Source organism: Misgurnus anguillicaudatus, chromosome 8, assembly GCF_027580225.2.
Source record: "Misgurnus anguillicaudatus chromosome 8, ASM2758022v2, whole genome shotgun sequence".
Taxonomy (NCBI): domain Eukaryota; kingdom Metazoa; phylum Chordata; class Actinopteri; order Cypriniformes; family Cobitidae; genus Misgurnus; species Misgurnus anguillicaudatus.
The window spans coordinates 25,443,656-25,459,519 of record NC_073344.2 but is presented as its reverse complement, the minus strand read 5'-3'; the positions used below and the strand labels follow the sequence as shown (position 1 = coordinate 25,459,519).

General features: G+C 38.1%; 1 protein-coding gene across 1 annotated transcript; it reads right to left on the bottom strand.

Annotated features, from left to right (window-relative positions):
* Nucleotides 1-1,128: 1,128 nt before the first annotated feature.
* On the bottom strand, nucleotides 1,129-15,637 carry helz2a (helicase with zinc finger 2a). Its single transcript, XM_055213818.2, has 19 exons — nucleotides 15,498-15,637; nucleotides 15,176-15,292; nucleotides 12,217-12,349; nucleotides 11,665-12,040; nucleotides 10,924-11,565; nucleotides 10,036-10,825; nucleotides 9,859-9,934; nucleotides 6,295-9,724; nucleotides 6,048-6,136; nucleotides 5,798-5,923; nucleotides 5,512-5,652; nucleotides 5,146-5,287; nucleotides 4,907-5,023; nucleotides 3,645-3,837; nucleotides 3,398-3,532; nucleotides 3,097-3,309; nucleotides 2,642-2,795; nucleotides 2,278-2,445; nucleotides 1,129-2,211 (listed from the first exon to the last, which is right to left on the bottom strand). Exons 4-19 carry the CDS (start codon nucleotides 11,997-11,999, stop codon nucleotides 2,069-2,071), a joined length of 6,894 nt encoding a protein of 2,297 aa, XP_055069793.2. The 5' UTR covers nucleotides 12,000-12,040; nucleotides 12,217-12,349; nucleotides 15,176-15,292; nucleotides 15,498-15,637; the 3' UTR covers nucleotides 1,129-2,068.
* Nucleotides 15,638-15,864: the final 227 nt, after the last annotated feature.

Sequence of the window (15,864 nt, the reverse complement as noted above, 5' to 3'; positions counted from 1 at the left end):
CCCCCCATCTCATGTGGCACTGATTGAAACCCATCAAAGACTGCGGTGAGGAGAGACCGACTGCTCCACATCCAAACTTACTCAGACTAATGAGACTACACACACACACACGCACACACACAAAACTGTTGTACACACACTCGCTCTCTCTCTCTTTTGCCATGTTTCATCACACTCCTGTAAAACCACACAGCTCTCTACAGAGTCTTTTCCAAACCAGTCTGGCGTCTGTCTTCCCCCTACTAACACCCCTCTCTCTCTTTCTCTCTCTCTCTCTCTCTGTGTATGTGTGTTCTTACTTATCAACATGTACGTCTACACTGGACCAAAAACTATTAAGATATTTATATGTAAATATGATAATATCAAGCATGGGCATAGATCACGCGGTGGAGACACAGGGGACATGCCCCCCCACATTTTTCAACTCACCACCACCAGTCCCGCCCATGTTTGTTTGTTTGTTTGTTACTTAGATTTGAGAGAAGTAAGATTAACCCAATCACGAGTGAGTTAAGTATCTTTCATGCATGTGCGTCTGTTTAAGCTTCAGAAGAGTTAAACAGGAACAGCGCAGAACTGTCACTTGCTTCAGACAGTGCGTAAATGCTAAGTTCATGTTATCTTGCACTGAAATGCACATATTTATGCAAAAACTAAAACCACAATTATCTTCTGTCTTAAGTAAAATGTAAGTGGATGAGAAATTAAACACATGGTAGACGTGGATCTGTACACTTCTCAAAGTGAAAGTATGCTGTCGGTTTCTAATGTTATTCAAACAACAGACAAAGAAAAAAATCATTCAAGAAAATATATACCTAGTGTTGTAGTAAAGACCACCTAAACCGAGACCAAGTCATAACCAAGACAGGCCGAGACCGAGACAAGACCAAGACTTTAAAGGGTCGAGACCAAGTCAAGACCAAGACCAGTGCAAGTCACTGCATTAAAACACGTAAAATGGGGAATATGCATATGATTAGGCACTTCTTGTTTGTGTGCGTGCGTGCGTGTGTGTGTGTGCCATCAGAGAACTTGATCAAATAATCAAAGGCATTGCAGATATGTGGGAATTTATCTTTGTCTATAAGCAAATAAAAGTGAACAAACACTAAAGAGCTGAAATCAACTTAACCATTTATTCTGAACTGTCTTTCCATGGCTTGCCATCCACTTAACACAATGCAGGTGTTTTTAATAATACAATTAGAAAAATTTTTCATTAGGAGAAATTTAAACAATGTTTAAACAATGCAAACATCATATGCCAAACCTGAATAAACTGCATAAAATGAATGATAAAAAATACATTTGTAATGTGCCATCAGTTGTGGTCTTGACCGTTCTTGAAAACAAATTCGGAGTCCTCTTTGTCTGAGAACGAGACGAGACCTTTAAAAAGTGGTCTTGAGACCGGTCTCGAGAACTACAACACTAATATACCCCAAATGTATTTGTAACCAAAATGTATTCTCTGCATAAATCATGTTAAAAATTGCAACTCACACGTAGGGGAAACTTGCTTTAAGTATTTGAAGAAAACATTTTGCTAGTTTAGGCTTTATTTAACATATATTATATATTTAAATGTGTTTTTTAATGTACATAGTATGTTATATAACCCCATAACTTAAGGAAATTGTCCTGCATTAAAAGCAAGCTTCATATGCTTGTATGGCACCATCAGGTGGACAAATATAAACATTGCATGCAGAAATAGAAAGTTCATAATGTATTTGTTTATTTAATGATCCTCTTGAGATCAGAGCAAAATTCAGTTAATAAGACAAAACTAACTTACATTAAATATATATTATAAAATGTACAAATATATAAATGCTCACTAATTTCCATAAGTTATATACTCATTATAATCAACTACAGCATAATAAATACCAATGTATACGTTTCAAATTCTCATGTCTGTTTGGCAGAAGGTGTGTGATACCTGTTAAAAGGCCTTGACCCGTTTCTATGCATCTTCAAAATTGTAGCGTAGGCCTAAATGTTAAGTGTAACATTAATAGATATCAATCATCAATAAATCAAAAATCAAATCAATGATTCATCTTCTGTAAGTTCTCATAGGTCCTAACTGAGGTTTTTGAACCTGGATGTTGCTGGCAGGATTAATCACACATCTTTTCTTCTGATAATGATTAAGAAGTTTTCTCCATAAAGCACTACACCTCAGCAAGTTCTCATTACCTGTAAAATATCATCATAAGAATTGATTCAATATAAAAACATGTTGAGCAGATGGCATAAACTTACCAATGATACACAGGCCTTCTTGTGCTCTAGTGATGCCCACATTGACTTGATGTCGATCTGTGATGAATCCAAGACGGCTTGTAATCCAGGATTTGGTCGGCTGCGGCTCTATATCAGACTGAGGACAGGAGCGCACAGTTGACAAGATGACATATTTCCATTCACTTCCTGAAAAACAAAATAAGACACAGTTTTGTTTGAGTAATAATAGTGTTTGTGGGTCTAAAAAACACTGATAGAGTTTTAACTTATAATGCAAAGAGTTCACTGTACATATATAAAAAAGCTTCAAAAGAAAAAACTGATTTGAATAATTAGAGCTATTGGTCAGATTTGACAGTAGATGGTTTTGTTAATGTTTTACCTTGACTCTTCATGATAGTAGTGATTGTGATGTCACGCACGCCCTCTTTAAACAGCATTTCACTGATGTTTGACACCTGTGCATTATACGGTGTCAGTATAGCAATGTCTCGCGGGTGTATCCCTGCTTGAATCAAACATCTGGCAATCCGCACCTGACAATACAACACAAATACATCAATGTACTTCCTTTCTGAAAACAAAAAAATGTAACATTAATTGACTACATGTTTGATATTAAATGAAAAAGTAAATAAACCATTTTATTGGTTTACAATCTATTTATAAGGACAATAAAATTAGCAATAATAGTATATATTTAATTCTATATACTTTATATGTATCTATTATTGACTTTCTTGTAAAGCTGCTTTGAAGCAATGAAACATTGTAAAAAGCACTATACTGTATAAATCAATTTGTTTGATTTGACAACACAGTGGACTTTTCTCTTACCGTTTCTTTTGCCTCTTCCACATTTGCTTTTGAATTTTCATTGCCTCGTTCTGTTGAGACCACCAGACTGATCTCCTTTCCTTCAACATGACCGAAGATGATGTGTGTTTGTCTTTGCGCTTCATTTCGGAACAGACCTGGTTTGTGTGTTTTATCAGTCTTTAACTCTCCTCTGTAAAACTCCTCAGATGGAAACGCACAAATGGATTCTTGCTACAAGTGACAAACATGTGAGAACAAGAAATATTAAGTTAAATATCAGAACAAACAGTAAATTAAAATATGAGTCATCCTTTCTTACCATTCTGTATTGAGTATCAAGCATCAGCGCTTTTTCCCTGTAACGTTCAAAAAGAGATCTTTTCATGCCCAACCTCGCCACAACATCACAGTGAACAACAGGTTGTAATTGCTCGTGGTCGCCCAGAAGAACAATCTGGAAGAACCATTTCAATATTTTATTAAAAACATTTGGTTGTAAAATAATGAAAGTAATCCCTGCTGAAAAAAACAGCATCAAACGACCAGCATGGGAATTATAGTCTTACCTGCTCAGGTTTATGTGTCACAAGGGGAATAAAGGCTTCAGGTTCTGTTGCCATAGCGCATTCATCAATGATGATCTGTTTTATATCAAGAGCTTCAGCTAATAAAGGATGTGAAGCTGCAGTGCAGGTGCACAAGATGACATCATGCTGCAATAATTCATGCTTACGAGCTTTTTTGAGCAGTTCCTTGTAGCTGCATGAAAATAATTTTTGTTATTATCTATTTGAAAGACTAACATCGTTTAAAAAACACCAAAAATTCAATTTAAAACCACAGCAATTGTGCTTTGCTTGATTCCCGGTTGTTTTAAGAATCCCTCAGGAAATTGGGAATTTTTATAAGTGTAAAAGAGATAGGTACACTCCTAAGAATAAAAGTGCTTAAAATATTCTTCAAAGCGATGCCACTGTAGAACTATTACTGACAAAATTCTCGTTCAGAAGATATAAACATTTAAAACGTACTGTTTTTCATGTGTGCTTAAAAGTTGTATTTGTATGACGTCACCCTACTCTTCAGCTTCTCACGTCAAATGTCCTGTTTAATCAAATGATATCTAGACGCTGCAGCATTCTGCCCTCTAAGCTGTGCGAATTTGAACCTCCGCCTGAAATCACAACTGCCTGAGTATATACTTACTAGTTCTTGGCACATAGTGCACTATGTAGGGGACAAGAATTGATCCAGACAGCCATGTTTTCATCAACATAATTTTATGCATGTAGTCACAATGGGCAAGTTATAAATTAACTAGCAGTGTAGCCTGTAATTGCCAAACTGAATGCTGTGCACAGAAAAAGGAATGCAGCATTTTTGATGCAGGTTCAAGCAGCAAGGGCATTAAGACGACATCAAGCTCCATATATGCTAAAACAACATCAGTGGAAACAGACATTATTCACATTAACTCTTTTTTGCATAAGTCAAAAACCACCTCAAGGAAGGGTAGGAAAGTTTCATATCATATCTCTATTAGACTCTATTTTCATACAACTGTGGCACTCACAAGCTGTTAAATGTGACTTTGCTGGACGGAACGCTATTGGTTATTAAAAAAAGGGAGGATCTTCTTGATAGTTTCCGTACCATTTAAAAAATACAGTTTAATTGACACAACCTCATCAAATAATGCTGCACGTTCCAGTGGGCCTTTAAAGATTTTTTGTGAGACCATTTAGCCAAAAAAGTTTTTTCGGTGGCATCATGAAGCACCTTTATTTTTAAGAGTGTTGTCATTGAATTATATACAGTATGTATTTACCATGATATTTCTTCCTCAGTGAGTTGCTCTTCTCTTTGGATTCGCTTATCAAAGTCCTTTATTTCTTTAGAGAACGGTTTGCCATCCTTTCGAATCAGATGATGCAATGCAATGGAACTAATAAAACAACATTTCACATTTAAATTCATATCCATTACATTGAAAAGTATTAAGAGTATACATATTAATTGCTGGATACACCATATGGTGGATATTAGGATTCTTTAAACTTCAATTACCTGAGCTCTGTGTTGGGTTTTTCTGCTCTTTTGGATTGACGTAAGAGCTTCAAACTGCAGCCTGGGTAAGGAAACTCCAACATCTCCATCTGTTCACTGTAGACTCTCAGAGGTCTTGTTTGATTTAGTTTTAGTAGATGACCTACACATTGACGTTGTACATCACAACACAAGCAAATATATTTCAGTTTAATTTTTAACTTTTATTTAAAGGGACAATAAGTAGGATTTTCCCCCATCTAGTGGGGAAATTGTATTTTGCATTTAAACGAATAGTGCTCTCTAGCGCCTCGCTTTTCCAAATGCGTGTTGCACACAGAAAAGCAGAACTAAAAGCAGAAGCTATATTTGGTCGTAACAATTTACCTGCAACTACATCAACAGATTTATTTGATGGTCCGCAGTACAGTATGGCTCTCTTCTTCTGAGTATTACAGCCAGTAAGTGCTTGGATTTTCTTGAGCAACCAAAACACAATATGGACACCAACCACTGTTTTTCCAGTTCCTGTGAAAAAAGTAATCTTTATTATCATGCTTATCTTTAAAGTATATAATTCAGACACAGTGTAATTACTGAAATCTTAAGGGAACTCTTTGAGAAAACTGCACAACAAAAAAATGTGAAGTACTTTGTAGGATATTTCTCATACCTGGTGGTCCTTGTATAAGAGTAAGTGGGTTGGTAAGTGCCTCTCTGATAGCCTTACACTGACTGTTGTTAAGATAGAAAAAACCAATCTCAAATCTGACAGGCATTCGGCCCCAATTTGAGCTTCCTTTGAAGAAATATTAGTTACATTAGTCAGTATTGCCAGTAAACTACAATGAAAGGAAGATCTTTTTTTAATAGTATTAAGCTGATATAGAAGCTTGATCCAAATCATTATTGTTCTGTTTTACCTCTTTGACAGTTTATTTTCTTGCCCATGGCAATATTTCTCACAAGTTGGTTAGCTTTGGTCAAACTGTCAATTGCTTTCTTCTTGCGCCTGTAAATATATACATTTATCCATACGTGTAAGTATATCTCAAGAAAAACACAATCAAACGGATGTGAACAGAATTCAGAATGTTACTGTACATTTAAATGGCTCTAGTCAATACATGTACGCATGTTTGTTGATATATAAATACTTTACACTCTTACACATCTGGCAGAAGCTTTGGAATGAGTTCTACTGTAAATCTTGTGTCCTCACAGAAGATTTCCTCAGGAATGTTTGTCATTGCCATATGGTTTATTTGAAAAGCGATACGCAAATCATTGAATTTAGTTTCTTCAACATTTGTGACCACACCATGGGCAACCCAGATGACAGCAGGATTATCTGTCAGATAGGCAGTGTTCTCCAGGAACGGACTACAGTTGTTTATGCAATTCCTTCGTCGGATGCAGAGGAAGCAGTTCTCAAGGTCGCATTCGATGGACCACTGTTTCATTTTGTCCAATGGAAGTACAAAAAGTCCTTGAAGCTTCTCTTGATGAGATGTTGTCCATTTTAAAGCTACATCCTCCAAAACAATGCTCTCATTTTCAGCCACAGCATTGAAGACCGACTCCATTTGACACAACGGTGCCCATATTCTTTGATATTCCTCAAATGTGTTGTATGAATCCCTTGATGAACGGAACACATATTCTGAAAAACACTTGATTGGGTCTCTCACATGCTCTATACATAGCTCAAATTGGGGGTGCACAACAAACACCTGAACCACGGGTGTCATCATTGTAAAAGCAGTGGTTGTACCTAGCTGCATCTCGACTGCCTCACCTTCCTTTAATCTCAGTGAAAGTGTGGCATAATGTCCTCCTGTTGGAGCAGGAAGTTCCTGAAATTGTTTTACGTTGGATGTTGAGTTCACGTCAACATCTTCAATCAAGCCAAACAATGAGTTCCACTTTTCTTCTCTGATAGCAGCAACTAGTTTTTGCCAGAACTTGGCTGGGACATAGGAAAGGATAGAGTCCGGACTTTGTTTTTGTAGTTCAGAGTGTATGTCAGGATTGGAGAATGAATATATCCTTCGCACCCATTTCAAGATCATGGTGTTGTTTCTTTCATCATACTCTGGTTGATCTGCCAGTTGAAGGTCCCTGTACATAATACTAGTCTTGTCCGACATAGACGCTCGGTTAAGTGGAAAAGAGACTTTGAAGTTTGTTCCTGATGGAATGACCTCCACAATGTACGCCACCTTTCTTTCATTTTGAGTTGACAGTTTTGAGGCAAAATGAAGGGCATGCACTTTCCTGTTATATGCTGACTGATAGTCATTTTTTCTTGAGAATTCGACACAAAACATATTAATGTCATCTGATGTGTAGCTAACATCTGTCTTGTCAATCACAGAATGAAGAAGGCGTTGCACAATAATGTCTACATATCGGCGTATTGGAGATGAGGCCTGTGTATAGCTGTCAAGATTCAAATCACTGTGCCCAATTCTTGAGGCATATGTGGAGTTTGAGCGCCAATAGTTAGCTTTCTGAAAGAGTTTCCTAAATGCGATAGCAGAAGGAAGAAGCTGGGGGTGAATGTCATCAGTTGTAATAAAGTCAATAATTCTGTAGATGTCTTTGTCCCGTGCAGCTGCCTTAAGACATTCCAGAAGTGATATTAATATGGGGAAGGTTTCAGAAACATCAGCCATTGGGTTTGAAGTGCTGGCGTAGTGTCTACTCAAACTTTGGCCCCTCATTGTTTGAGAATCAACTCTAGTTGCATCAGCTTGACATAAGAGGTGAACTGACAGAGGAATCAAAGAAGCATTCTTGTCCAAAAGGTTCTGTATATGTATGCTTTTGGGGCTTTCTTGGCATCTGAGTGGAATCAGGCCTCTTGTTGCCTTATCATACAGAAGTCGATCAGCAACTGTGTGGTTGAACATGATCATCAGCTCCTCAACCATTCTGTGAGATCGCCGCCTTCCGATAGGTACGTTCTCATCTGGAGATTTGTAGCACCAGTCTTCTTGTTTTCTGTATTTACGATGAACATCTGCAAAGTGACAAGCTATCACAAGGCAGACTTCAAGGAGGTCAAAGTGCTGACTAGCGACTTGCTTCTCAAGGATATCATCAACTTCAGAATACGAAAACCTCCTTTTGGAACAAATGATGGACTTGACAAAATATCTTCTTTTAATATGATCTGTTTTTTTATCTACTTCTATTATCAAGGAGATTGCATGTCTGTCATGATTAGGGATTAAACTAAAAAAATTGACACTTAGCTCCTCAGGAAACATATATCTTGGCTCCCTGTCAGGTGGATAGAAGGTAGTACCTTGCTTTCTTGCATATTTGTCCAGTTCACTGTCTTTCCTAACAAAGGTAGCAACATCAGAAATGTGAACTCCTATTTCATAGCAGTCACCTAAATCATTTACACTGATTGCATCATCGAGGTCTTCAGAAACTTCTGAATCAACGGTGAATGTTAGGAGATCTCTTAAATCTTTTCGTCCATCTTCAAATGCATGAAAATCTTGAAAATCTAGCATCTTTCTCTTCACATCTAAAGAAAGTGTCCTCCTCAACTGGAACTCTATGTCAAGCACATCTAAACCATCCTCAAGAGATGCCACTTTTCGAAACACTCCCACAACAACGCCCAAAGGAATCTGGGAATCTTTTCTCCACCTACAGACCTTGACAACAAAGAGATAATTTCTGCGAGTCTCTTCGTTTATTTTAAAGAACTTCTGTATTGTGTGGTCCCCAGGATTACGTACTGCAACGTGGTTTGGTTTGTCCTTACAAAATGGTGTAAAAATTTTGCTAATACATTTGTTAATTGGTCTCATCACCTGACTGTCATGTCTTTCAATGGTGCAGACAAACTCTTTGGGAAAATCTGCCCTTTCAAGAACCTGGATTACTTTTCCCATTGGAGGATTTGAATGTTTATTCAGGATCTCCACTCGTACCTTGTCTCCAGGAAATGACTGCCCCATGTTCTGTCTACCCCGGATGTCAATTCTTCTACTGGGCTCATTAAGTGGTATAGCATAACCTTGGTCAAACCTCTCCATGACTATCTCACAGCATTTATAGATGTTTAATCCACACTGTTGCTCTGCATCTACTTCTATATTTTGGCTTATCACATTCCCGACAAGATGCTTATGTTGTAAAACTGTATACAAGCCTTCTTCTGTCAATGAAATGTTTATATCGTTGGTCTCATCAAGAAGCTCTTGAAGTATTGGATCATCTATGTCTGAAATCTCAGATGTGATTGATTCACAATCGCTCCTCCCATCATCCTCACTTCTGCAGAGCTCTGATATATCAAGGAGATCTTGTTTCCAGAAACCTTCTGCAAGGTCATAAGCGCTTTCCTTGTTAATGCAATGCTCTATGTAAGACCTCCAGAGCCTCCAGCATGTTCCAAAGTGAGGGCTCGAAAGCGCAGCTGCATCTCCGACTACAACTATTTGAGATTGAGCTCTTGTCATAACAGTGTTCACCACACGCATGTCATTGAAAAACTCAAGATAGGACTGGTTGATCCCCAACAGACTGTCCTTCGTGTGCACAGTGGAAATCACAATTACTCTGAATTGTTTTCCTAAACATATGGGAAAAGGCTGTTATTATACTGTTATTATGCTATTCATATCTACTGTATGATTATGATCATAACTCATGAGTACAGTACATGAATAAATTATGCTACGATTTTCAATAATACATCATTCATACCTTGGACATTTTCTGTATTTTCCACAGTGATATGGGCCAGTCCAAGGTCACGCAATCTTTGCCTTATTGTATAAACCTGCAATACAGAAAATACTAAAGCGTTTGGTAGATAATTTTGTTTAATTGACATTTAGTAGGACACTTAATAAACACAATGTAAGACAGTAGGTTTGTTACCTGTGCACCTTGTGAAAGAACACAGATCGATGTTGAATCTTGTTCGCACCACTGTGCAGGCCAGTTACTACTTATTTCTTTCACAATGTCAACAACACTTTGAGACTCTTCGTGGTTGAACCAGGATGAGCGTGTTGAGTCCAAATAACATTTTCCTCTTACGTGATGGAACTGCAGGGCATGTTGGTATGGGTGTGAAGGCACAACTCCTCTAGCCTTGATCACATTACTCTTTCCCACATAAAAATGTGTTGAAACAAAATCCACAATGTCTTTTGTCGAGCGGTAGTTTTCGTTGAAAATGATTCGGCTGTGTTTGGCAGCGCTGCTGTTTTCAGCTTGATAGTGATAGAAGAGGCGATTGAGCAGGGTGTATTGTGAGCATTTGTCTTGAGTCACAGAGAAGAGTTTGGGTCCCATCTGCATGTGATCTCCTGCTAAAACAACACGCGTCTTCTTACCTGCCAGGCCGAGGGCCATAAGAGCTTCACACTCCAACATCTGAGAGGCTTCATCGATCAGAATGTGACTGAAGTAGTTTTCAGGAAGCTTCATGTCATAGAAGTTACTAGCCATTGCAGTTGTCGTTATTATGATTCTTGTAGAATCCAAAACAGCTTTATCTGGAAATTCAAAGTGATGGCCATCTTTAGATAAATAACAGTACTGTAATGTGATCTGGTCTGTGGATTGGAGGTTCCTTTCTTTTGTCTTTATTCTTAAGAGGATGGCTTCAGGATGATCAGTTGCGAATTTGTGGAAATGTTTTTCGACATAAAGATCAGCCGAGCTGCAATAAGAAACAAGAGATATAATTAAAAGATTGAGAAGGATCTTTGTAAATGTTAGATTCTTGACGTACTCTGAATTATGTTACTTTAGATCTACCTGTTTGTGTGTGTACAAATCAAGATTTTGTTTGATGGTTGCTGCACAAGCACCTGGGCCATCTTTGCCAGGGTCAAAGTTTTTCCTGTCCCAAAAGGTCCATAAATCAACAAAGGTGGCACACTGCATCTGTTGTCTGTTTTAGCTTGGATGAAGTTCACAGCAGCTTTTTGGTGCTCATTTAAGTCCCTTATATCTGACTGGCCAGAGACTTGAATGCTGCAGTTTTTAAGATCAGGCAAAACTTGGTCCAGATCTGTGAGATCATCGATAGCCTTGTGCATCTGACAGAACCAAAGACGATTTAGATGGAACTGGACCTCCATGTCACATTTCTGCTCATTCTGCAGATTTAAATCGGTGCAGCATCGTTCAGAAAGCTGTAGATGTACTTGTGTCTCAGAGGCAGTATCTTTTATTAATTTAGTCTCGTAAACAGGCATGTGGTGATCATCAGTTTCTGCCACATGCACAAGAATTCTGACAGCATTTCTTTTCATGAGGTAACCTTGTGGAGTGTCAGGAGTAAGAGGATGAGACAGATCAACAGAAGCAAAAAGTTGCCCTTGGGGAGCAATTTTCAATCCAGACATCGGATCTGACAGGCGATTTGTCAGTTGCGCGGACCCTCGTTGATTCAGCCTGGTTTTGGGACAGGATGCAATTTGATTACAAGTATTGGACTTATAAAACAGTACATAAGAGTTACTTTAGAAGATAAAATCATATATATATATTTACCTGGCAAGCAGTTCAACTACTATCTTTTCCTCCTGGTATAAAAAATTATGCATGCTCACTTTATAATTTTTACGAGTAATTGATCTGTTTATCTGGTGTTTCACAACAAGCTTGTATTTATTTAGCAGTTCTCTTTCTGCCTCTTCTCTCTGGAGAAAATGAATTATTTCCATGTTTTCTTCACTCCATTGCTTAACTCCATGACACTTAGGTTCTGGAGTCAAATCTGTTGTTTCCTCAGCACAACATTCCATGTCCTTTCCAACTCTAATCTTGAGTTTTTTCCTCAGTACAGGTCTCATATTAAAGTCAAACACAAGCCACTGCTCATACATGCCCAGCTGATCAGATGTGAATGACACTGGGACTTCATACACTACAGAAACAATTCAGACAATGACAATATTCTAAGTAGAGGCATTTGGGATGCATAAGTAAAGCACTAATTCAAAGCACTGTTGGTAAAAGTTTGCACAATCCAAGTTAATTGTCTGCATCCAAGATTATGAAGCAGTAGTGTTAAAACTTTATTATGTGTTTTGAAGTCTCCACCTTTTAGATCAGTGTTGAGTTCAGTTAGAAACCAGTCACCAGTGGAATAGGTCTGTTCTGTATGGTGGTCTTTATTAAGGGTGAATTTGGTTCCAATGTTTCGTCTGAGTAAAGCAACAACTTCTAAAGGTTCCTGTAGAGATGAAAATTACGGTAATAAAAGTAAGTATTCATGACCAAGGTGCTGTCATTTTTTGCAAATATTAAATTTGCAGGGGTGTGAAAAGTATTTAAAAATTAAACTTTACTTAAGTGAAAGTACAAATATTGAGGGAAAATTTTACTCAATTTAACGTACCTAACAAAAAATACTTAGCCAAAAGTAACAGCAATAGTTGACGGTTACAGTTTTTAATGGATGAATAGCTAAGGTTGTTATCTCCCTAAATAGAGTAACTCCGGTATAGAGCGCCGCAAGGATGATGTATTTTTGTAGGCAAAACCCGAAAGTGAGTTAGCATTTTAACATTTCTGGTTCCATCGTCCTGAAGTCAATTTTTTTTAAATGGGGTTGTGGTTAAAGGCCCTAAGTAATCAATAACTGTTAGCTTCCTCCTGGCCAGCAGGTGTCGTCTCTCTCTGATCAGCACCACTTATTAAGCCTGATGTGTTACACCTCTTTTTGTACTATATAAGTGAAGTTTTGCCATGCATTCCTTCTTTAGTCTTAAGCCTATGTTACCAGTTTTTGGACCCTTGTGTCTGTTTTCTTTTCCCTGTTTTTTGGAAGCACCGCTTCCTTTATTTTTGATTGTATTTTTACCTCATTGAAGTTTATAAAGTGATTGAACATCAACTTCGTGGGACTGACAGTCTCCACTGTCTGCAAACAGTAGCAATTTTATTGTTGGAATGAGGAGGGTTCTCCACCCTGCCAGCATATGTAATGTTGATTACCATTTGCTTTAACTCTGTCAGGGCACTTGGAGTGTGGCTGAGTTCACCATAGAGTTTTGTATTCTTGTGTCTGAAAGTGGATGGGACCAGCATGCTTGAGGGCAGCATTCCACCAAGCCTTATCTCCAGAATTTAAGGATGAGCTGGCATTTAGAGACCCTGTGCCAGACTTAGAGTCCCTGAGTGATATGGCAAACCGAGTAGATCATCATCTCAGAGAACGTCAGTAGGAACGTCACCGGGAACCTGGGCCGTGTTCCCCTCAAGAATTCTCCAAAGCTGTTGAACCACTTTTTAGGCCCTGAGATTTGAAGGAACCCATGCAGCTGGGTAGAACAAAATTAACGCAGAAAGAAAGAGATCGACAGATGAGGGAAGGGAGTGACACTGTCTGTACTGTGGCAAGTCTGCATAAATCTGGTCAGAGTTAGAGAAAATGATGAGTGGAAGACGGCATTTAACACCCCCACTGGCAACTATAAGCACAAGGTAATGCCCTTTGGCCTGGTCAATGCCCCAGCTGTTTTCCAGTCACTCAATGATGTACTACTAGGAACATGGCAAAAATAATAATTAAAAAATAATTTGTTACATTTATATAGTGCTTTTCTGCAGCACTCAAAGCACTTTACATAAGAAAGGGGGATTCTTATCAACCACCACCAATGTGCAGCATCCACCTGGATGATGTGACGGCAGTCATATTGGACCAGAATGCCCACCACACACCAGCTTAGTAGTGGAAAGGAGACAGAGTGATATAGTCAATTAGTGTATATAGGGATGAGTAGTAGGCCAATGGGCAAGTTTGGCCAGGATGCCGGGAAACACCCCTACTCTTTTTCAAAGGACATACTGGGATATTTAATGACCACAGAGAGTCAGGACCTCGATTTAACATCTCATCCAAAGGATGGTGTGTTTTAACAGTATAATGTCCCCATCACTATACTGAGGTGTTAGGACCCAAACTGACCACAGGTGAGCAACCCCTGCTGGTCTTACTAACACCTCTACCAGCAGCAGCCTAATTTTTCCAGGAGGTCTCCCATCCAAATACTGACCAGGCTCAACCACACTTAGCTTCAATGGGCAACCTGTCTTGGGCTACATGTTTGACATGTCCTGTCCCAGTTACTTAAACATAGCCTCTTCGTCAAGTTGGAGAAAATTGAGTTTTATGTGTCCTCAGTCCCATTTCTCTGCTTCATTGTGTCGAAGGGGAGTCTTTAGATGGATCATCTCCAAAAACACCCTTGTTACTTATCCCCACTGGTGACAATTAAAGGAACAGTATGTAGGATTGTGGCCAAAACTGGTATTGCAATCACAAAACTTGTGGCTAAATATGGTACTGCAATCACACAACTGGTGGCCAATACACAAAAATGACAACATAAACGTCAGTTGAGGGCTGCAACTCCACTTTTTAAATGACAATATCCTGGCCAGACCACTGTTGTATTTGAAATAAAAATGATTTTTTAATGTCTAGTGACATATCAGGGCCATTTTATGAATAATTGAAATACATTTCTTACATACTGTTTCTTTCAAAAGCATTAAAGTGTCTTTCAAAGGGCAGTTGCTAACAAGTTGCAACACACAATTTCCATCAAAGATTCATCTTTGGAGTATTGGCTTATCAGGTACCATATTTTAAAATATGTTTAATAAAGTATGAAAGAGCTGTTGGAGGATTTGTGGTGATGACATTGATGCCGAGAGACAGCTGATGTAGTTCACTTGTACCTAAGGTAACTTTACATTTGTAGTAAATGCAATTAGACTTCGAAAATCATTAAAACTATGTATCTGTGAAGATTCTTTTGTTGGACAAATTGTGTAAGTGTCAAAAACTTTTGTTAAACACAAGCTTATTTTTTTGCAATAAACTATGGAAAAAATGAATGGGCTTTTTGGTGAGGGAACCAGTTTCTCAATAACAAAAATACATCATCCCTGCAGCACTCTATTATTTGTCATGGTGCTGCGTGTTAAAATAAGAAATGAGATGTGACATGTTATTAGCACTGCAAGTACTGCATGTTGTTATACTTACCTTAGAAGTAATGGTAAAATTCCATGTATTCGGGATTCCAGCGTCCCTTACATAAACACAATCTAATTCTGAATCACATGTGACAGAAACATCAGGTATGTCAATGGTGTCGCTCACCTGTGGGTGCAAAGGGTCTCTTAATGTTCTTGACTTTGTAGAGCATTGTGTTTGCAGAGCAAAAGCCATAAATTGTTTTTACATTAATTGTGTAAATGAAAAATCAACAAAACCAAAATGGCACAGTACAGCGTCTGATTAGTTTTAGTTAAATGTTAAAGTTAAATGACATTGTACTTTATTAATGTCTACAATAGTCACTTACAATCTTTTCTTTATCCTTGCTGTGCCTGTATTCCTCCAGAAGATCATCCTGATAGGACAACAGACCTTGATCGGATGCATGCTGAGCTCTTTTCCGAACATCCTTTATTCGTTTTTTCCATTCTTTAAGTTACTCTTTACTGTGAGCCTTTGTGCAGTTATCTCCATAGTCACATGTCAGGGATCTGTGAGTGACAGACAGTGTGTGTCATTTCAGAAAATTGTTTCTAATTGTTAGAAATGTATTCCTAAAACACACTACATGTTGTACTGAATTGCGGAATTACACCGTTAAACACCTTTTCCACATTTATGTGTTCATTTGGATAGGGTTAAAATGTTGACAAACTAAGAATAAATGTAATATC